At 42.6% G+C, this 24,513-nt stretch overlaps 1 protein-coding gene across 4 annotated transcripts in view; it reads left to right on the forward strand.

The window, feature by feature from the left end:
* Positions 1 to 24,513, forward strand: part of SMARCA2 (SWI/SNF related, matrix associated, actin dependent regulator of chromatin, subfamily a, member 2) — a 604,786-nt gene that overhangs the window by 281,924 nt on the left and 298,349 nt on the right. For all 4 annotated transcript variants that reach the window (XM_029613254.1, XM_029613271.1, XM_029613280.1 and 1 more), the window contains exon 18: positions 7,761 to 7,871. In XM_029613254.1, the coding sequence (XP_029469114.1) occupies positions 7,761 to 7,871 (111 nt within the window). The remainder of the gene's footprint in view (positions 1 to 7,760; positions 7,872 to 24,513) is intronic.

The raw sequence follows: 24,513 nt of genomic DNA on the forward strand, positions 1-24,513 counted from the left end.
TAGGTCCCTGCGAATAGCATCAAATTCACTCCTGCCAACTTTCAAACAACCCACAATTCCCATTGTCAAACTGACCAGTCCACTCCATTACTCCCTCTTCTATCACCATGCACTTCATCCTTTGACATACTCAATCAAATATTTATATCAAACAAAAACCTTAAACTCTTATCTCAGCAGAACTGTGCAATTCATTTTAAAAGTGACTCACTCCCAGGTTTTTTTTTTTTTTTTTCTCAAACACATTCCTGAGGGGGGCACCTCCTCTCCCGCCAAACAACTGTTACACTCAATGAAGAGGTTAGTTAATTGATAAAGCACTTAAACAGATCATTTCATTAAAATGACATCGCTCTCTATTGGTATATCTATAGATTGTTTTCCTGTTCTATCTCTTTGCCTATGCACCTGACAAAAGAAAAAACATCCCTTTCCAATGATAAATCAAAGCTGATTATGAATGGCTTTTAAATAAACACAGGTTCATGCTTTCGTTCTTACCAAATGAAATGAAACATACTGCACATAGTGCTACAATCTCTTCACAAGAAACTCTCGTTAATCACACAATTCTAAAAACTTAGATGCCAATATGAGCATCTCTGCATTAATGGTGGGAAATAAAACCAAAAACTAAGAGGAACAGATAAGTAAAATATGTAAAACTACCTGGGCAAACTGGATGGACGGCTTGTGCTCCTTCTGCCAGCATTGCTATGTTTCTATGTTTACTGTAAACACAAATCCTTGAAGCCAGCTAGGGCTGATGAAAAACAACATAGCACTGAAAGATTCCTTTCTCTGTTTAATGAACTGCAGCAATTAATTCAAATGTCCCTATATACCACACTGCCAGCAGTTCACTAATGTCCAGATTTAAGTTCAACTACAATCACTAAACTTTGTTTTACAAGGAACCATTTTACACAAAATCTTAACTTATATAAATAGATGCACACAGACAAAAAATAGGCTTCCTTGTTAAAGCTAATCAAAGAAGGCAAAGAAAGAAATTAACCACATGTAACCTGCTGTAAAAGATTAAAGCCGTTAGCACCTTCCTGTAAGAACACCAACCAAACTTTTGGGGAATAATCCACTAACCAAAAACTCCTTCTCATACTAATTATAACTTACCAAATTTAACTTATTCCCTCTTCCTCCTTTTGAAGCTACCTCCCAGGTGTTACTGAAACTGCTACTGAGCCAGATGCCATGTGGTTTGAGGACAAAAGACCACAGACTGACTAGTGCTGGCTACCCCACTGTTTTTTTTTCTTTTTTCAACTGTTCAATCTGATTTTAATCAAATCATCAACTCATGTCCTGTCTCCCTAACATATATTAAAGAACATTTTGCAAAAAGTATTCTAAACCCGATGTAACACACAATCTATATACACTGTACAACAAATAAAATAAAAACATTGATACTTACAGATTTTTTCCTTTTTTTTTTTTTTTTTTTCTTGGTACATACTCACAAAATGGATCCTACTTCATTCCACATCTGCTCCGAACTCATAATATTTCGGGATAACCTCCAGTCTACCTGGGCAACTCAATCTTTGGATAAAATACCCAAGAACCTAGTGTCAGGTTCGTCCACCGAACATAACACTACAGCTTATTAATAATTAATAATTATAATAACAACAGCTATTAGAGTCCCATCTGGGGTGCCAAAATGTATAATTTTTTGGACTCAAAGCCAGGGCAATCAGAACACTTCGATTCAGAAAAAGATTTTAAAATATAATTTATTCAGCTGTTTATAAGAAAGTCCAAGACAAGTGTTCTGGGAGATGCAATATGCCCTCTATCTGTAATAAGTAGCATCTCCCTGAGTATGTGACATGCCCTGACTTATATAATCAAAATACAACACTACCGAAGTTTCCAGAATGCCCAAAGATACATTATGCTGTTGTCATGACAATCTATCCTGTATAGAAAATGCTTGTGAGGATCACTCCCCCCATTCTGAGAATTCCTAACCAACTAAACCTGTATATCCTCCCACCATAAAAAAGTTCCTTTATCAATCATGGCTTTGCTGGCTTTTGTTCTTCTGTTCTTCTCTTGATATTCTTTTGTTGTGTAAACAGGTAACAAGTCTGGTTTTTGAATAGAAACTCAGCATGAATTCCGTTTTGTGGCACCAGGATTTAATTAAAGCTGCACCCTCAGGGGCATCTTCATTTACCTGGCTCCTGTCAGTTGAAATAGGCATCTGCAAGACAAAAGCTTGCATCCTGATGTCATGTGCACCAAGTTTCCTTATATTGTGGTGCAAACACTGTCATTGAATAGGCCTTTTCCTGTTGGTGCCAGTAGATCCATCTCAGAGATATTCTGCAAGTCATGCTCAGAAAGGTACTCAAAGTTCATTCACCTCTGACAGGCCACAGTACCGCAAAGGCATCTGGGAATTCTTGGTTATCTGCTCGGCCTATTCTTCATTTGTCTGATAGAACATAAGAACATGCCATACTGGATCAGACCAAGGATCCATCAAGCCCAGCATCCTGTCTCCAACAGTGGCCAATCCAGGCCATAAGAACCTGGCAAGTTCCCAAAAATGAAGTCTATCCCATGTTACTGTTGCTAGTAATAGCAGTGGCTATTTTCTAAGTCAACTTAATTAATAGCAGGTAATGGACTTCTTCTCCTAGAACTTATCCAATCCTTTTTTAAACCCAGCTACACTAACTGCACTAACGACATCCCCTGGCAACAAATTCCAGAGTTTAATTGTGCGTTGAGAGAAAAAGAACTTTATCCGATTAGTTTTAAATATTCCACATGCTAACTTCATGGAGTGCCCCTTAGTCCTTCTATTATCGAAAGAGTAAATAACCGATTCACATTTACCCGTTCTAGACCTCTCATGATTTTAAACACCTCTATCATATCCCCCCCTTATCTGTCTCTTCTCCAAGCTGAAAAGTCCTAACCTATTTAGTCTTTTCTCATAGGGGAGCTGTTCCATTCCCTTAATCATTTTGGTCGCCCTTCTCTGTACCTTTCTCCATCGCAATTATATCTTTTTTGAGATGTGGCGACCAGAATTGTATACAGTATTCAAGGTGCGGTCTCACCATGGAGCGATACAGAGGCATTATGACATTTTCCATTTTATTCACCATTCCCTTTCTAATAATTCCCAACATTCTGCTTGCTTTTTTGACTGCCGCAGCACACTGAACTGACGATTTCAATGTGTTATCTACTATGACGCCTAGATCTTTCTTGGGTGCTAGCTCCTAATATGGAACCTAACATTGTGTAACTATAGCATGGGCTATTTTCCCCTAAATGCATCACCTTGCACTTATCCACATTAAATTTCATCTGCCATTTGGATGCCCAATATTTCAGTCTCACAAGGTCTTCCTGCAATTTATCACAATCTGCTTGTGATTTAACTACTCTGAACAATTTTGTATCATCTGCAAATTTGATTACCTCACTCGTCGTATTTCTTTCCAGATCATTTATAAATATATTGAAAAGTACGGGTCCCAATACAGATCCCTGAGGCACTCCACTGGCCACTCCCTTCCACTGAGAAAATTGTCCATTTAATCCTACTATCTGTTTCCTATCTTTTAGCCAGTTTGTAATCCACGAAAGGACATTGCCAGCTATCCCATGACTTTTTACTTTTCCTAGAAGCCTCTCATGAGGACCTTTGTCAAGTGCCTTCTGAAAATTCAAATACATTACATCTACCGGTTCACTTTTATCTACATGTTTATTAACTTCTTCAGAAACGTGAAGCAGATTTGTGAGGCAAGACTTGCCTTGGATAAAGCCATGCTGACTTTGATCCATTAAACCATGTCTTTCTATATGTTCTGTGATTTTGATGTTTAGAACACTTTCCACTATTTTTCCTGGCACTGAAGTCAGGCCAAACGGTCTGTAATTTCCCGGATCTCCCCTGGAGCCCTTTTTAAATATGGGGATTACATTAGCTATCCTCCAGTCTCAGGTACAATGGTTGATTTTAATGATAGGTTACACATTTTTACTAATAGGTTTGAAATTGCATTTTTGAGTTCCTTCAGAACCCTGGGGTGTATATCATCCGGTCCAGTTGATTTACTACTCTTCAGTTTGTCAATCAGGCTACCACATCTTCTAGGTTCCCCAAGATTTGGTTCAGTCCATCTGAATCATTGCCAATGAAAACCTTCTCCAGTACGGTACCTCCCCAACATCCTCTTCAGTAAATACCGAAGCAAAGAAATCATTTAATCTTTTCGCGATGGCCCCCTTGATCATCTAAAGGTCCAACTGACTCCCTCACAAGCTTTCTGCTTTGGATATATTTTAAATTTTTTTACTGTGAGTTTTTGCCTCTACGGACAACTTCTTTTCAAATTCTCTCTTAGGCTGTCTTATCAATGTCTTACATTTAACTTGCCAACGCTTATGCATTATCCTATTTTCTTCTGTTGGATCCTTCTTCCAATTTTTGAATGAAGATCTTTTGGCTAAAATAGCTTCTTTCACCTCCCCTTTTAAGCATGCTGGTAATCGTTTTGCCTTCTTTCCACCTTTTTTAATGTGTGGAATACATCTGGACTGTGCTACTAGGATGGTATTTTTTTTAACAATGACCATGTCTCTTGCACACTTTTTACCTTTGTAGCTGCTCCTTTCAATTTTTCTCATTTTATCAAAGTTTCCCTTTTGAAAGTTTAGCATGAGAGCTGTGGATTTGCTTACTGTCCCCCTTCCAGTCATTTTGATCATATTATGATCACTATTGCCAAGGGGCCCCACCACCGTTACCTTTCTCACCAAATCCTGTGCTCCACTGAGAATTAGATCTAAAATTGTTCCCTCTCTTGTCTGTTCCTGAACCCGTTGCTCCATAAAACTGTCATTTATTCCATCCAGGAACTTTATCTCTCTAGCAGTCCCGAAGATACATTTACCCAATCAGTATTGGGGTAATTGAAATCTCCCATTATTACCGCACTACCAATTTGGTTAGCTTCCCTAATTTCTCCTAGCATTTCACTGTCCATCTCGCCATCTTGACTAGGTGGATGGTAGTATACTCCTATCACTATAGTCTTCCCCAACACACAAGGGGTTTCTACCCCTAAAGATTTGATTGTGCATTTAATCTCATGCAATACGTTTATCCTGTTGGACTCTATGCCATCCCGGACATAAAACACCACACCGCCTCCCGGGTGCTCCTCTCTGTCATTGCGATATAATTTGTACCCCGGTATAGCACTGTCCCATTGGTTGTCCTCCTTCCACCATGTCTCTGAGATGCCAATTAAGTCTGTCATCATTCACTGCTATACATTCCAATTCTCCCATCTTACTTCTTAGACTTCTGGCATTAGCATACAAACATTTCAAAGTTTGTTTTTTGTTTGTATTTTCATTCTGCTTTTTAATTGATAGGGATAAGTTAGAATATTTTTGCTCAGGTGAGATTTTAGTTACAGGCACTTGGACTACTTTTCTTATTATTGGAACCTCACTGTTGGGATGCCCTAATTCTAATGCATCATTAGTATCCTTTGAAGATACCTCCCTCCGAACCATGCGCTGCTGAGCGACTGTCAGATTTCCCCTCCCGCCGCCTCCTATCCCTTCTCTCCTGCCTATCTCTACTCCTCCTCTTAGCACTCCTGTCTTTCTCCGACCTTCTCTCCTCATTTCTCACCCTTCTCTTTTCATGCATCTTCTCTCTCCAGCCTCTCACACTCCATCCTCCTCACACTCCATCCTCCTCACACCTCTTAACCACTCCTCCACACTCCATCAACACCACTCCTCCACTCACATCATTATTCCTCACTCCACCACCACTCCTCACTCCTCCTCTCACACCACTCCTCATTCCTCCATTCTTCCACCACTTCTCCACACCAAAAGACAGACAAACTGGGCAAACAAACAAAAACTTTCACTCCAATAAAGAAGACAAAAAGACCAAGGTAAAGGGAAACAGATGGCAACAGAAGACCAGAAAACGTACTCAGGTAATCGATTCAGAAAAAGCTCCTACTCCCACTTAACCACTCACCAACTTTCCTCTCCTCTCTCTCCCAAGCCTGACACACCCTCAAAGAGATAGTTGCAGGAAGCTAGGTTATATAAACTGAAAATATAACGCACTACACATTAGTCTACGCTAGCCACGTAAAATGATGCGGCACGCGGTGATGCGATGTGCTGACACAGTACGTCTTGCACTGACGCAACACACCGTGCGTTATTTTCCTATGTGATGTGGGAGGCTGCAAATTAGGATAACCACACCCTTTTTTATGATGGGCACTATTTTTGCTATATTTATAGCTTTTTGATGAATCTAGGCCTTAAGGAATAGGGATAGGGAAATACATACAGTACCTGAATGTAATCCATTTTGAAGTGGAAAATAAATAAGTAAATGTAGAATATCCTTTTCAAGACTGTTTTATTAGTATCTTCTGGGTAGCTGAGCATGCAAGACCCTCTTTATTGTTCACCTTTACTATCCTAACCTTCTTTCTTATGTCTAACTAAAAATCCAATCAGTCACCAGCACAGCTATTGCCGAATCATCTGCATTTCTTTAGGTCCCTCTAGCCTTTCCTTACAGATTTCACTACATGAGTGCCCATGTTTCCACTACAATTTCTATTTTTAGTGTGCAGCAATGCTTCCTTATATGGCAACTCACTTAATTGAATTTCGCTTTAATGGAATTTACATTTTGGGTTTAATTTATGGAATGGAGACTCACCAGGAACAAAGAAGACCGAAAAGTAGTAAAAGAGTCAAAAATAACTGATAAAATAACTGATAATAGTTCTATATTTTAATTTATATCCTGTAGAAAGCATGTTTGTTGTATAGGAGCCTCCCTTAATATATATATAGGAACAAATCTTCATGTTTTAAAGGAAGTCAATGAAAAAATAGGTTTCGATGTAGAGAAAAAAATTACAGGAACATATCTCTTCCGTATATTGAGAAATTGCTGTATTTTCAGCTTTCCAGACAGACCTGGCTGCTCAATATTTTTGCTCTCTGTATGTTTTTGCAACTGAGGATTCTCTGTGCTTATCCCAAGTTTTGAAGAGGGCAAGGAAATGTACTGTGGATATGCTAAAATCTATTGCTTAGTCTTTTATGTGGCATTTTAACATGCATGTTCAATTTTTACTAGTTGCGTGCTAAAAAAAATATTACTGTGAGTTTTATTGTAGAGGCCCCTTTGTGTCTATGGGGAAAATGCATAGTACATCTGGTCCTATGTCTGACAGGGTAACCGCTATAGTAGCAGCTGGCATACTGCCTTGAGCTCAGGGAAGGAGGAATGCCCAGACCCTTCTGACTCTGCCTTCCAAGAAACATGAATCAGAGCGTCTTGTGCTACAGTGCAGAATGCTGTTGCTTGAGCCATAGGGCCAATCCTGCACTAGAATTTTTATATGCTTATTTGGTATTATGAAGTGGTAAGACAGTGTACTATGAGCACTATACAATTTTAGCATGATCTTGGAATGTTGAGCTAATATTGGTACAAAATAAAACTTGCAATTTTAGTGAAAGCTCAAAAAAATGAACAATCGGGGCAAACGTAGAGATGGTGTCAATCTGTTATTGATGGGTTTTTCTTACTAACTGATAGTGTAATAGTGGTCATTTAGCAAAAAATCTTAATATGCCAAGTCTTGAATATAACAAGCTTATAAGTTCTCTACAGTCATTTTATGATCTTTTTTTTTCAGGGAACACCAGCCATGAGACGCTCACTTGTTCCTCAGCTTCGTAGTGGAAAATTTAATGTCCTTTTAACTACATATGAGTATATAATAAAGGACAAACACATTCTTGCAAAGGTAACATTTTTAGCCCTTTTGATTGTGTTTTCTGTAAGCATGGAGATTTGGGAAGCAGGAGGCCATGAAATGCCTTCATTGTTATTTAAATAAAGCTTGAACATTAATAGCTAAATTTTCCTAGATCTTCATTTAAGAAAACCATAGTAACTGCTTTACCACTTTTCTCCACTGAGCAGAACCTGGAAAAGAGATCAACATGGCATTACTGGTAATAAGAGACATGGAATTTGCCTAATGTAAATCCCAGTGGGTGGATGCAGCAAATTGGGCTGTCAGACAGGACAAGTTTTTCCTGTCCACAGTTGACTGCAGCGAATCGGAAACAGTGTGTTTTGTTAACAATTTTGAATTACAAAATTAGGGAGGCTACCAATCACATGCTTAGAAGTGTCAAATGAACTACACAGCCACAAGCAGAGCATGAAAAAGAAAATGACAATATTTATTTCCCTGAACATACCCGGATCAGTCCAGACTGCTGGGTTTTGCCTCCTTTCCAGCAGATGGAGACAGAGAAAAACTTTGAGGGAACCCCTTTTAACCTGGTTTGCTACCTGCAGTTCCTCAGTATTTCTCTGTCTCCAGCAGATGGAGGTGGTGCAACACTTGCAGTTCTGAACCTTTCCTTCGTAGGTTCACTACTAAAAAATAAAAATAACAGGAGGAATTGTTTAAAAATGCTGTCAAGGTAGGACAGGAAGCTTCAGCAGTGCTCCCAGGGAGTTGGCAGGTTCTAGGGGGACCATCCTCTTTGGTCGTAGGCTTCAGGCAGCTTGGGTTGGTGACCCAGTTAGCGCCCTTATTTTAGCGCCGAGGTTGATAGTCGGTGGTCCGGCTTCTTCCCCTCTCCCTGCAGGGACCCGGTGCCACCTTGCTGTCCTTGCCGGAGCTTTGCTTACAAAAAAATAAAATAAAATAAAGGCAAAATAACTTGCTGTCCCTGCAGCAGGGCTGAGTAGCGGCAGAATCTGCGGCGGTGCACCTTCGGGGAGTTGGCCGTGTTCTTGGTCTGTCCGATGGTAGTTGCTTTCAGGTCCCACTCCTCTTTTGGGCTTAAGGTCAGCAGCGCTGCCTGCTCGCGCTCTCGTGTTCAGTGGCCATGCCACGTGGTGTCAGCTGTGAGGCCTGCAGGGAGCCAGCAGCGCGGCTCTTCCCTGCGGGTCTCTGTGCGCGGTGCCTCTCCAGTGGAGAGGGAGCATCTAGCGCAGCATCAGGTCCAGTGGACAGGTCCCATAGTACGGGTAAAAGGGCCGCCAGGAGGGAGAGCGAGGCTGTATCTGTTCCGGCTGAGTGTGGGAATGGCAGCCATTTTGAATTCTTTTGCGCCTGCCTCGCAGACATAGAGCGGGAGGAAGATCCCTTCCCCCACCCGATCATTGGCAGGGGGAGTCCTGGGAATCCCCAGGACTCCTTTTTTGAGCTCCCTGAGGATCAGCCTGTTCCCCAGGGGGTGGGGAGGGAGGAGTAGGAATTTAAGGGATCCACCTAGTTTTCCAGCAACATTTGTTCTGCTTATACATCAGGCCTACTTGGCTAGCCAGGTCCAGCCTGAGGGACTGGGTGGGCCTCTGCTCCCAGAGGGGTCACTCAGGAAACTCCCCAGGTGGTTGGAACCGCAAGGGTCCGTTCGGGTCTGGAGAGTTTGCGGCCCCTTAAAAGATCTCGCCTCGGCAGAGCCCGGGCTCGGACAGGTAATGTCTCGGCAGATCTAGGAGAGGAGCCGGAGAAGGCGGTGCCGTTGGAAGGAGATAATCCCAAGATGGTCCGCCTTTTTCAGAGGGATGAACTTAATCCCATTATATCGCATGTCCTGGCGGAGCTGAGTATTGCGGCTCCTCCAGATGACCCCAGCCAGAGTACGATGGATCCGGTCCTAGCAGGATTACGTGGGCCAACTAAGACCTTTCTTTTCCCCTCAGATGATCTAACAGATGATGGCCCGGGAGTGGGATACTCCAGAGGTGGGCTTGCACATGAATAGGGCTATGGATAACTTCTACCCATTGCTGGAAGACATCCTGGAGCTCTTGAAAGTCACAAAAGTGGATGCTTCGATCTCTGCGGTCACCAAGAAGACCACTATTCCGGTGGCCAGGGCGGTGGCCCTTAAAGATCTCCAGGACAGGAAACATAAGGTTCACCTTAAGCGTATTTTTGAGGTCTCTGCCCTAGGAATCTGAGCGGCTGTTTGCAGTAGCTTCATGCTTTGGGAGGGCCTCAGATGGGTGCAGCAACTCTTGAGTACCAGAGACCTTCCTCCTCAGAAGTCGGCCCTTGGGGAGCATTTGGAGGCGATGGTGGCCTGTGGGGCGGATGCCTTATATGACCTCCTTCGGACTTCCTCTAGGACTATGGTGTCGGCTGTTTCTGCCAGAAGACTTTTATGGTTGCGCAATTGGTCGGCTGACGTTTCCTCCAAGATGCAGCTTAGTGCACTCTCCTTCAAAGGAAAGTTCCTCTTTGGTGAAAATTTGGAACAATAAGGTGCACAAATTGCCAGAAGATAAGCCAAAGGGTCCTAGAGGGTTCCCCTAACCCAGTCTCATTTTCTGAGTCTGCGGCGTTTTCGTCCAAATATAATATCAAGTGCGGGACAGTGCAACCCTTGGGGAGGTCCCATTCCTGGTCTCAGTCCTTTCGGGGACGTCGAGGGGGCCGTGATGTTTCCAGTCTGAGATCCCTCGCCCCTAAGTCCTCTCAGTGATATATGGCTGGCCCATTCCTCATTGCCGGTCATTGGGGGACAGCTATCCCTTTTCTTCGAGGAATGGGTCAAGATATCAGACCAGTGGCTACTAAGTATCATCGCTCAAGGCTGCGCTTTAGAATTTTCTCAGCCATTCTGGGACCTCTTTCTAATCTCTCCGTGTGGAGCATCCGACAAAGAAGCGAATAGTCTGGCAGACTATCCACAGGCTGGAATCCCTGGGGGCCATTGTGCCCGTCCCTACAGAGGAATGGGGCACGGGACATTACTCCATTTACTTTGTGGTACCAAGGAAGGAAGGTTCCTTCCGTCCCATTTTGCATCTCAAGAAGGTGAACAGGGCTCTCAAGATATCACATTTCCAGATGGAGACCCTGCATTCTGTCATTGCGGCAGTGCGCAAGGGAGAGTTCTTGGTTTCTCTGGATCTGACAGAGGCGTATCTGCACATAGGTATTTGCAGCGATCATCAGCTGTTTCTCCGGTTCATGGTTCTGGGCATGCAATTTCAATTTTACACTCTCCCATTTGGTCTAGAGATGGCGCTGTTTATGTTCACCAAGGTGATGGTGGTGGTGGCGGCAGCGGCCCTTTGCAGGGAAGGAGTTCTAGATCACCCATACCTGGAAGACTGGCTCATTTGGGCGAAGTCAGAAGCTCTCTGCAAACAGTCAGAGGACATGGTCTTGCATCGTCTGCTATCCCTCAGGTGGGTCATCAATCAGGCCAAGAGTCATCTGCGACCTTCTCAGGTCTTAGACTCTCTGGGAGCCCGGTTCAACAACCAAGTGGGCAAGATCTTCCTCCCAGACGAGTGGGCCGCCAAGCTCCAGTTGCAAGTTCGCCTTCTGGTGGTGTCTGTATCCAGGGTCTGGGATTATCTGCAGGTCCTGGGCTCCATGGAGTCAACTCTGGAGTTGGTCCCGTGGGCCTTCACTCATATACTCTATACTACAGGAAAACTTGTTCTTCAGAAGATCTTGGCAAATCCCTGATCAGAAATCTCCCAAACTTGGATCTTTCAAATCCCAATTCAGCTATCACCTCATGGCAAAACATCACTGAAATGATAGCTAACGAACTATGCCCAATGTCAAAAAAAATTATAAACCCCTCCCATAAAAATAAGCAACCGTGGTTCTCTAATGAACTCCGCACTCAGAAGCAAAATCTAAGACGGAAAGAAAAAGAATGGAGGGAAGAACTCTAATCCCCTCACTCTTTCCATATACAAAACTACTCTCCACCAGTACAGATCAGCAATACTTCGAACAAAAAGAGATTTCTATGCTCACCGCATCCACGATATGCTGTATGACGCGAGGGCCCTCTTCTCCTATGTTTCGGAACTGACCAAAACAGCTCTTCCTAACATCCCTGACGATACAGCTCAATCAAAGGCCAATGACCTGGCCTTATTCTTTCAAAATAAAATCACCAATACCCTGGCCAGATTACCTGTCAACACAAATCCTACTCTTCCGGACACAGTTCTCCTACCAAACTCAGACATAAGATTGGATTCCTTTGATTCAACCCACACCTTAGAGGTAGAATCGCTGATAAAAAGAATGAAACCTTCGACCCACCCACTGGACCAAATACCCTCCAAGTTACTGATCCTCATCCCAGAATACATATCCAAATATCTAGCTGATATCATCAATTGTTCCCTTACACAAGGAACATTCCCGGACGCACTCAAATTGGCCACGCTCAAACCCATACTCAAAAAATCCAACCTGGACCCGGAAGACCTCAACAATTACCGTCCCATATCAAATCTCCCATTTGTATCTAAGATCATGGAGAAAATTGTAAATAAGCAACTTTCTAATTACTTAGAAGACCACAATATACTTCACACGTCACAATATGGTTTCCGAAAAGAACACAATACGGAAACCCTCCTCACCTCCCTCCTGGATCAACTATATATTGGTTTTGATAAAGGACAGTCATTTCTCTTAGCCCTCCTCGACATCTCTGCGGCTTTTGATACGGTAAATCACAACATCCTCCTAAACCGACTCTCAGACATAGGAATTACAGGCTCAGCCCTCAGATGGTTCGAATCTTTTCTCAGTAATAGAGGCTATAAGGTAAAAATTAAAAACATGGAATCACCTCATACTAATGCTCCTTTTGGCGTCCCCCAGGGCTCCTCCCTATCACCCACCCTGTTTAATATCTACATTCTCCCCCTCTGCCACCTACTTTCAAACCTCAAACTCAAATTTTATATTTACGCAGATGACCTTCAAATTTTAATCCCTATATCCAAATCATTGGACTCAACACTCAAGTTATGGAACGCTCATCTACAAACTATAAACCACTACTTATCCAGCCTCAACCTTGTGCTCAACACTTCTAAAACCGAACTCTTACTAATTACTCCAGAAGGTAGTCCCATACTTCTCCAATCACAAAATATTCCACATATATCACACGCCAGAGATCTTGGAGTCTTAATCGACAGTCACCTTAACCTAAAGCATTTTATAAAACACACTACTAAGGAGTGCTTTTACAAGTTACAAGTACTCAAAAAACTCAAACCGCTCCTATTCCACTACGATTTCAGATCCGTCCTCCAAGCCATTCTGTTCTCTAAGATCGACTATTGCAACTCCATCCTGCATGGTCTTCCAGCCTCTACCATTAAACCGCTCCAGCTGCTACAAAATGCAGCGGCAAGGATTTTGACAAATACCAATCGGAGAGAGCATATTTCCCCTATTCTAAAAGATCTCCACTGGCTCTCAGTAAACTTCCGGATCCTCCATAAATCTCTCACAATCATTCATAAAAATATCCACCATCAAACCCCGCTTGATCTGTCTCATCCTCTCAGACTGCACTCGACAGCCAGGCCTTTAAGGGATGCTTACAAGGGATCTTTACACGTTCCTACAATCAAATTAGTGCACCACGCAAACATCAGAGACCGGTCATTCTCTACAGCAGGCCCTTCCATGTGGAACGCCATGCCTCCGGACCTCAGACTGGAGACTTGTCTAACAACTTTTAAAAAGAAACTAAAGACATGGCTGTTCAGCCAAGCCTTCCCCACCACAAACTCCATTGCCTGATCTAGAATTGTTCACCACACATCTCTGTAAACAAAATTTTGCCAAATTTTTCATGCCTAATATCCATTAAAGAGAGGTTGGCTCCTAGCCCCCTCCACTGTATATAGTATTTATTCTATTTTATATATTTATTGCTCCGTTCACCCCTTCTTTATTTTCCTACTCCAAGTTAAGGCTTCCTTGTTATAATGTAACTGTATGCTCTGTATCTCTTGTTGATTGGTTAATTGTATATTCTACTTAGTTCATTGTAAACCGAATTGATTTGATTTGTATCAAGAAATTCGGTATATAAAAGCCTTAATAAATAAATAAATAAATAAAATATGAGACCCTTACCGAGAGCATTGTCCCATTGGGATCCAATGTCAGAGGAGTTTCAGGTCTTTCCGGACTCCACTAGGGACAGCCTCAGATGGTGGTTGGTGCCAGGACACTTGAGGCGACGAGTGGATTTCGAGTTGCCTCAGTGGGTGATATTGACCATGGACACCAACTTCACTTGATCCAAGGCCGATGGTCACAGAAGGAGTCGGCGTGGTCCATCAGTCGTCTGGAGATGAGAGTAGTGAGGTTGGCGTTACAGAGTTTTCTCCTGCTCTTGATCAACCAGGCGGTGCAGGTCCTCTCGGACAATGCTACAGCGGTGGCTTACATCAACCAGCAAGGCAGGACCAAAAGTCACCTGGTAGCATTAGAAGGCTGATCAGCTGATGACTTGGGTGGAGCGTCATTTGTCTGTGCTGGCCACATCACACACAGCGGGAGCAGACAACACGCAAGTGGATTTCCTGAACCGTCAGAGATTGGACCCCGGAGAATGGGAGCTCTCAGACGAAGCGATGGATCTCATACCTCGCAGATGGGGTCTTCCCCATCTGTACCTGATGGCAGCTCAAAGGAATGCCAAGGCTCCATGCTTCTTCAATCGCCGAAGAGAACACCGAGCGGCGGGGGGTGTGATGCCCTGGTACTCCCTTGGCTGAGCACAGACAAAATGTGTTTCCTCCGTGGCCTCTAATAGGCAAGATCCTTCAAAGAATAGAGGTTCATCCTGGTCGGGTGATCTTGGTGACTCCTGAAAGGCTCTGAAGGCCTTGGCTTGCAGACCTGGTCAATCTGGCAGTGGACAGTCCTCTACACCTGAGTCATCTTCAGAACGTTCTACGGCAAGGCCCTATATTTTTCGACCAGGCGGATCGCTTTTGTCTAGCGCCCTGGCTTTTAAAAGGAGGCAATTGAGGGAGAAAGGATACCAGGAGGATGTCATTACAACTCTGCTTCATGCTCGCAAGACATCTACATCCTTAACTTATATCAGGGTTTGGAAAGTCTTTGAATCCTGGTGGGGCGAGCAGGGAGTCTTTCCGCATCAATCCTCGGTGGCTCAAATTCTGGCCTTTTTGCAGAGAAGCCTCAGTAAGGGCTTGTCTTAACTCCCTCCGGGTATAGGTAGCGGCCTTGGGCTGCCTCAGAGGCAAACTTCAGGGGACGTCTGGCGCACATCCTGATGTGGTTCGTTTTCTCCGCGGAGTGAAACACTTGAATCCTCCAGTCCGTCCTGTGTGTCCTTTCTGGAGTCTCAACTTAGTCCTTAAAGTCTTGTGTGATGCTCTGTTTGAGCCTCTTAAGAAGGCCTCTTTAAAAGACTTAACTCTGAAAACAGTGTTTTTGAGGGCAGTTTGTTCCGCTAGGAGGTATCAGAATTGCAAGTTCTTTCTTGCTAGGAACCTTTTTTGCGGATTTCAGATTCGGGAGTCTCCCTCCGAACAGTTCCTTCCCTTCTTCCTATGGTGGTTTCAGCTTTCCATTTTAATCAATCTGTGGAATTACCAGCTTTTCTCAATGCAGAGGCAGAACCTTCTCATGTGCGAGAATTGAGGCGCTTGGATGTCAAGAGAGTCCTTTTGCATTATCTTGAAGTTACTAACTCCTGTTGTCTCTCAGATCATCTTTTTGTTCTATGAAGCGGCCCTAACAGGCCAAAAAGCATCCAAAACGTCTATTGCCCGCTGGTTGAAAGAAGCTATTGCTTCCACATACATTTGTCGTGGTCGCCCGATGCCGAAGGGTTTGAAAGCAAATTCTATTTGTTCATAGGCACCTTTCTGGGCAGAAAGTCTGTTGGTGTCGCCGCAAGAAATTTGCAGTGCGGCGACCTGGAAGTCTTTGCATACTTTTTCCAGAAATTACTGTTTGGCAGTCCAAGCTTCGGACATGCTCCAATTTCGGCAACAGTGTCATCTGAGCTGAACCCTCAGGATCCCAGTTTGGGTACATCCCAGTAGTCTGGATTGATCAGAGTATGTACAGGGAAAGAAAATTGGTTCTTACCTGATAATTTTGTAGTACCACGGATCAGTCCAGACACCCGCCCATTTGGGGTTTTCAGTTCTTGAGAGTCCACTTGCACTGTCATTCTAGCATACCATGATTGTTCTGGCTATCTTTTTCATCGGAAGGAGGGTATAGGTCTATCCTTCTCCTACGCAGAAAGCTTGTTTATAGTTTTAGCTATTTAGTTCTTCCTTGTCCGTTACTTGACATGCCTGTTCAATAATTTTATACAGATGCTTGGGTACTGTTTATACTGAGGAACTGCAGGTGGCACACCAGGTTAAGAGGGGTGCCCTCAAAGTTTTTGTCTGTCTCCATCTGCTGGAAGGGAGGCAAAACCCAGCAGTCTGGACTGATCCGTGGTACTACAGAAATTAAAATTATCAGGTAAGAACCAATTTTCCTTTGTCCCTTCCCTCATTATAATAACCTGTATTGTAAAGAATCCAAAAGATGCTTCATTTTCTTTCTGTTATACCAGCTGATGGAGACAGAGCACTTGCTTTTTTTTTTTAAATGACACTAACACATATGTGGAGTGCTGTACAGTTAAATCCAGTATTCTCAGCCTCCAGCTGATGAAAGATCTGGTGGCACAGTAGCCTTCATACTACTTTTGAAAAGCAAATCATTTTAGTCAAAGGCACAGACATTAATCTTGACCAAGTGCTAAGTGCAAGGGGAAACTTGAAAAAAAAGATTTTTGTAACCTTTGTGATAAACCTGCCTGTGGCAGCAAATGCACTTCAGCAGTGGATGACTCCTGCTATCTTGCTTGTCTCTGTGGCAAAAAGGCTTATGAAGATATGATAAAATCTGCCCAAACTGTGAAAAAGGGGCAATAGAGTTAGACTGAAGTTCTAAAATGCAAAGTCCTTTCTTATCCTGCTATATCAGTTCAGAATGATTGGGGGTGGTGCAGCAGAAATTTCCAGAACTGTTTTTATTTATATTTTGGGTTAAATAAGAAGTGCAGCTTTTTCTGCACCTTATATAGATGCTGTGGACTAGACATCTTTCTGAATCAGAGTTTGCGAACCCTGATAATGACAGCTCTTATTCCCATTGAGGGTCTTGATAGAGCTCAAAGAGGAATCTATATTAAGGATTTAAAAGAAAAAGATAAGAGGATCTTCTAAAATTTACTGTCTCCTCTTTTATTCCCTCTTTATATTTTCTCTTTAAAAAAAAAACCCAACAAAACGTTTTCCCTGATGGTTGAAGTAAGGTAATGAAAGTGAATTTTGATTGGCAGCAACAGCATACTCTTCCCAAGAAAGTGAGTGTTAAATCTTAAAAGCCCCTTGTGTTAATAAGGTACCAGTGTTGGAGCAAAGCTGCCACGCTGTCTCCTGCAGCAGTAGATGAGCCAAGGGTGCAGTTGGTTCTTTATCCTGCTTGCCTTCACGATGAAAATCGCTTGGAGCAAGTTGCCAAAACAACTCCAGTGAATGAGTTAGGGGCTTTAGAGGCCATGACAAATTCCTTATTCATACACTGGGCTAAAAAGAGAGTAGCTGTTAATGATGGATCGGTGACCAAATTAAAAATGACCTGTACTGTTTTTAGCGCTGCATAGGCAAACCAAGGAAAAAAAGCTGAACCTCCAGTTATAACTCTTGAGGTCAATCAGACATTGGATTCAGATGTAGATACTAACATACCCACTACTGGAAAAAGAATCTGAGCTTTTCAAATTCCTTCACCAGGCTTTTTGTGCTTTACAAAAACCTAGTGAAGGAACATTTTCTGAGGTTCATACAGGGCATAAGCTACAGGCAGCTCCCAAATAAATTATTTTCCATTTCTAAAAAGAAAGAGACTTTCACTTGATATAGAGTCTCCAGTTACAGAACATGAGAGTCCATGTGACGGGAGTAGCTGAGACTTTATTGAGCAAAGGGAAGTTCAGTCTGAAGGAGAGGGAGATTCAGTTTTTAGACTCTTCCATAAGGATGAGGTTGCAGCATTAATTTCACAAATACTTTCATCTCTTAGAATTTTAGACAACAAATTGGATGAAACTCCAGATTGGGATCCAATTATTAAAGGGGTTCACAAAACATCAAGGGTTTCCCCCTTCATTCTGAAATAGAAAATGTCTTAACTGCATGGGAGTCTCCACAGTCTGTGAATGCAGAAGACCAGTCCTTCTCAAAGCTATAGCCATTTCCTCATGATGTTTTAGAATGACTATTCAGAATCAGGTCTCAGCAGAAACTAGAAAAATAACTATCCTTGTGGAAGGAGGGTACAGCATTTAAGATTCCACAGGATAGGCAATTTAGCAATAATATTGAAGTATGTGTTTTTAATATCAAGTCTTTCATTACAAATTGCTATTTGTAATACTTACATAGCTAAAGCAATCTTGCACTGGGTGCAGCAAATCTCAGAAAATGAAGAATCACCTCTACTGGAATCATCAGAAGCTAATGTTTCAGATAGCCGTTATGATCTTATAAGGACTTATTCAAAGTCACTAGATGCATCAGTAGGAGCTAGAAGGCTACTTTGGCTTCGTCAATGGGTGACTGACTTTTTGTCAGAAACACGCTTATGCATGTTTTCCTTCAGGGGAAATATTTTTTTTGTTGAAGAACTCTTAAAGTTAGTCAAAAGCTTGGGTGAACAAAATCCCCCAAACTACCAGAAGACAGACATAGACGAACTTTTAGGTCATACAAAGGTCAAGGATAATCACATCAGAAGATATCAACCAGGAAACATTTTGCCACACAGGCCATGAGATTTAGGGGAAGAATGCAGTCCTTTTGAGGAGCAAGAAAGACAAGACCCAAATAGCAATTTTTTCTGGAACAATATATTTATCCCAATAAAGGTTTGCAAAGCCACTCTTTAGTATAGCTGATAGGTGGTCAACTTAAAAATTTTTACATGGAGTGTAACCTCATACCAGTGCATCTTGGAAATTATTCAGAAGAGATATGCACTGAAACTAGCAAATCAAATTCAGAAAGTTTACATGATCTCACCATTTGGAACGACCACAAATAAATCGGCAGAAGTCTGTATTCCACATTTCCATATGGAAACTTTGTGATCAGTCATTTTGTCTGTACAGCAGAGCACATTTCTAACTTCACTAGACCTATCAGAACCATGTTTTCATATTCCAATCCAGGAAGATGATTAGAAATATTGTTTATGTATAATGAGAGAACATTACCAATTCAAGCCACTCCCTATCGGATTAGCAATGGCTCCAAGAACATTCACCAAAGTAATAGTGTTAGTAGCAGCATTCTTAAGGAATGGGATTACAGTAAATCTGTATTTAGACAACTGGTTCATTTGAGCAAAAATCTCAAGAAAGCATCATAGTATGCAACAGCGTGATACAGTTTTTAGAAAGTTTTTAGCCTGGATAATCAATTATGCAAATAGCAATCTAATTCCATCCCAGTCTCTGAAATATCTGGGTGCACTAATCAATACCAAGGAAGGTCACACATTTCTAGCTTCAAAAAGAGTGACCAAGATAATCAAGCAAATAAATTCTTGCCTCAACGATCTCCAAGAGCATGGGTCTACCTTCAGCTGCTAGGGACACTTGGAAGAAACTCTAAACCTAATGCCATGGGCATAACTTACATGCAACCACAACAGAATTCTCTTCTTTCCCATTGGTTTCCTCAAACTCAAGACTTCGGGTGTCATCTTCTCCTTACTGTTCAAGTTGGAGTCTGATTTAATGGTCGGAGATAAATAATCTATTAAGAGGTGCAAGCCAAGAAGCACCATTATGTATTTTAGTCACCACATATGTGAGTCTAACAGGGTGGGGAGCACATTGCCAACATCAACTTGTTCAGGGTCAGTGGACAAGGAAATAAACCACTTGGTTAATCAGCAGATTAAAAATCGGAGCAATAAGATTAGTGCTCATTACCATTTTCAACCCATTGTGAAGGGGAGAGCAGTGAGAGTTCTATGCAACTACAGTAGTATATAAACAGGAAGGAGCTTTTAAGGCCAGGAATATCAGAGGAAATAAATCACTTGTTCAGTTGAGCACCCAAGATTTCGGTGCTGCACATTGCAGGTCAAGAAAATGTACAAACCAGTTTTCTCAGCAGAAATTTGCTGGATTCAAGTGAGTGAGAGCTGAGTTGAGGTATTTCAAAAGATAGTGAATATGGGGCACACCTCAGGTGGTTCTTATGGCTACTCACAAAATCCAACAATTTTATAGTAAATGCAGACAATACAGAAGTGAAAAGGGATAGATGCACTGATTCAGTCATCACCAAAGCTGGATTTAATGTATGTGTTCCTTCTAGTACTATTGATAAGTTGGACTATAAGAATAGAGAAGGAAAAGAGTCAGATCATTCTGTAAACCACTGTGAAAAACACACCATCAGGCACAGATAGATAAGAATGTACCCAAGATTTATTAAGAGTTTCCTTAACAATAAATAGAATATAAAGTTGAATTTGTAACCATTTCTTGTTTAATTATTCTAGTACAAGCAAGTAAAGCTAGTAATGTCACTGAACATAGCAGAAAACATATTTCCTCTCTTCCAGTGAATAAAAGAGACACAGTATAAATGGTATATAGGTGTAAAAATTATCTTCTTTCTCACTTGTTTGTTGAAAGGAGCTTATTCTCATTAGTCTCTAGTTGTTGCCCACTAAATTTCCTTTATTGACTAGTGAATATTTGAAAACATGTCATTTTAAGCCTAAATTGAATAAACATAGGGAATGCAAATCAAAATCCTAACCTCAAAATATTGGATTCCTATTGCCCCAAATTAACCTCCAGGCTAATCAGCTCTAATTGTAATGTGCAAATGGGCCAACCCTTAGTGGACCCCTCCACCTCCCAGCTTCTGTAACCAAGTACAGACAAAGTTTAGGCTATGTGATCCCACCATTTCCAATAACTCCACTGGCTCTAGGCTGTCACTTAAAATAGGAATTCATACAATTTATTAACATAGCTCACTACTTAAAGTTGTTACCCTAAGGTTGCTACCCCTAGCCAAGATTTATATCACATGAAGATTAGATGCTTCAGAAATATGGCCAAATTGAAGTCATTAGCAGGGCATGCTGCTGTGCTCCCAGCACTTCCTGTTGTCCTTTGCGATCTTCTTGGTTTAGACTTCTCTGCTTATAGTTTTGCATGCGGACATCATAGGTAGACTTTAGCTTGTCATCATCTGTATCTGGCTCATAAGTGGTTAATTTCTGGTTCTAGGTCTCTTTCCTTGGTAAAACAGTTCATTAATTGGCCTTCCAACTATTTTATTGTGTATGACCGAGCTTTATGACAATCAGCTTAACTCTTAGTGGGCCCCTTCAGTTCCCAGGCTCTGTAACCAAGTACAAACAAATTAGAGGCTATGTAACCCCACCCTTTCCAATAACTCCACTGGCTCTGGGCTATCACTTAAAATGGAAACAAACCTCACTTCTTAAGGTTGCAGAGAAGGGAATACAGATTTTCCTTATAGAATCTTTTGGGGAGGAGGGGATACAGTAGTTTTTAGGAATCCTTGCAGTCTTCTGGGAGGGAAAAAATACCCTTTTGAGTACAATTTAAGAAAGACAATTTTGAGTTTAAAGTGTACTGACACTTAAAAGCCCTCTCACCCTACATCATCTCCCACCCAGTCTTGACCTGGTTTTTCTTATATAGCCAGGGACAGTAACTTTAAAATGTGTGTGGGTGTCCATATATGTGCATAAACACAATTTTAAACTGCACAAATGCACACATGCTATTTAAAGTACACCTAGAACGTGTATATGTACTTCTAATTTTAAGCAGTTACACGAGGAAATGTTATTTGCGTATCTTCCTTAACATGCTTGAATCTAAGCAGATATTAAAACATGCATACGTGAAGGAAATAGCCTGTTTGACCAGTTAGTCCACCAGTTTGCTCAGTCTGTCTCTAGGTCATCCAGACCCTTTGGTTCTTCATGCTGCATTCCCCTAGTTTGCTCAGGCCTAAAATGAATTTTCTTTAGGCTTTCACCTCATCAAAAGCAGAAGGAATTAAACATGGGTAACAACCCAATGTACACTGCAGGCATGGCATTTAAAATCCATATTTATGAGGGTAAAGGTTGGCCTCATCCCAGAACGCCCCTGACGGTCTAGTGCCACCCCTTTTTTTTTCTGCATGTTGGTCTGCTCGCACCCATGCATCTACATGCGTAATTGGGCCATTTCAAAATACGTGTTGCTTGCGCTCAGCACAGGTACTCACATATATAAGCCTTTTAGTGCAAGCAACTCGTTTAAAATTCACCCATTAGGGAACATGTTCAAATTTAAATAAAACTGGTGGGGAGGAGCAATATGGCCGCGAGTCGAGGACGCTGAACCTTTCCGTTTGCTGAATGTATTCATTTCTTCTTTCCAGTGGCTCCTAAATGTTATTGTTTGTAAGGATTTTGGGTGGACCCCTGGACTCTGTGGCAGATAACCACGCCTATGGAGGAAGGTCCGTGAGGGGCCACAGGTCAGGCTCAGCTTAGGACACACACACAGTTTGATCTTTTATTAGACAATGATGGTGAGCCACCAGAGGTGGCGGTAGTGAGCTGGAATATAGCCCGGCTGGGCTTGTAGTCCCTCAGGCTCTGGAACAGCAATCCCACAATGGCTATGCTGTAGTGGAGAGAAACTGATATCGTGAGTAGTAGCAGTGAATGTAGAGTTCAGGATTAGAACCTCGTTGGTAATGTACTCACGCAGCGGTCTCTCAGTATGGAGCACAGGAGCTGAAGTAAAGGCAGGCCCTCGAGGAGCGAGTACCTGGTTCCAGGGAACAGCTCTAAGAGAGATAGATGGTAACTCATAGATGGTATAGGCAGCGGTGTCTTCCAGGCAGAAGTGAAGTCCAGGTAGCGAGTCCAGGAATATGGGCCCTCGAGGAGCGAGTACCGGTTCCAGACAGCGACCTGAAAGAGAAAAGAGAGAGAGTCCCCCGAGGAGCAGGTACCCCAATAGAGTAGTCCAAGTGGAGGCAGAGTGCTAGGTTCGGAGAGCGAATCCCATCCGAAGGAGTTCCAACCTTGCTAACTCGTAAGCTAGCAATCACGTAGGCTTTTTGTATCCTGGACGCATGATGTCATCACAGGGGGACGCCCCTGAGGTTCGCGCCACTGAAGGTGCTTGAAGCAGGGCCACGCGGCGCGTGCGCCCTTAGGCAGCTGAACAGCATGGCGGGAGGCAGCGCCCAAGCCGGCCCGGGGTCGCCGGAGAGGACGGCAGGAAGATGCCGCGGCAGCCAAACATCCGTCAACCGCAGGAGTCGTCGCCAAAGAGGTAAGGAGGGCGGAGTGGCGACGTTGGACAGTGATGGTCGCAACACTAAAAGAAAAGGGATGGTCAGAGTTTTCCCCTCCAAACTCACCCACCTCCCGGGTCAGCAAATGATTACATCTTTTGCATCCTCAATTTCTGCTTCGTCTGGTGGCCAGTTCTCCATTGCTGGGTCCGATGGAGGAGCATCAGCCCAGCCAGGAGAGGAGGTTTCTCTCAGCCCCTGGCCACAAGAGACTTTGCCATTAGTCAGACGCGCTTCCAGAATGCTGCACTGTTGCAGGAGAACGTAGTCTCTCTGTTGGCAATGCAGGAGGGGGATGAGAAGGCATCGCTGCCCATTCGATCTATGCAGGAGGTGGGAGCAACTGACTAATTCAGAGACAGCTATCCAAAGGCTGGAAGTCTTGATGGATGGCGTTCTTCCCATGGCTGCTGTGTTTTCTAGGGAGACCTTTTTTGTTGGTGAGTTTACCCAACTCTTTAATAAACCAGCAGAAGTAACTTGGGACTCCCTATGGGACATGATGGCCAAGTTTGGCCAGATTCTTTGTGCTTCAGCAAGGAAAATGGATTCTCTTGCCTTAAAATTTGAGCTCCAAATTTCCAGGCTTGATCTACAAGTTCAGGAGCAAGCGGAACAACTGTCACAGATTAAGAACGACTTGGGGACAATCCAGGGGGTTCAAACTGTTTTTTGTTGTTTTTATTTGCAGTAACAAGAAGCAATGTATCAACGTATTAAAGCTCTGGAGAATTCTGCTAAAAAATGTAATCTTCGAATATTGAATTTTCCTAAGACTATGGGTGAACTACCCTGGATTACCTTTAAAAAATATTTAGTAGAAAATTTACATCTAGCCCCAGAGTCATCTCCTTCTGTGAATAAGCTGTTTTTGTTTTTGTTTTTTACCATCTTCTCCTCAGTCTAATGCTGTGTTTTGTCAAGATGCTCCAGTAGTTTCTTCCTTGAACTTAATGGGCTTTTTGGAATCATGTTCCCCAGAAATTATTGAAAGAACTACCTTATTAGTTTTCTTTTTTTCTGAAGCTGATGTTAGTAAAGTAATGGTTGCATATTTTCAGAATTTAAATGCAGATTTTCTGGGTCAAAAACTGAGAATTTTTCCTTATCTTTCACAGTTGACACAGCAAAGAAGAAAGGCCTTCTTGGCTCTCAGAAAGGAT

The sequence above is a fragment of the Rhinatrema bivittatum genome, chromosome 1, assembly GCF_901001135.1.
Source record: "Rhinatrema bivittatum chromosome 1, aRhiBiv1.1, whole genome shotgun sequence".
NCBI lineage: Eukaryota > Metazoa > Chordata > Amphibia > Gymnophiona > Rhinatrematidae > Rhinatrema > Rhinatrema bivittatum.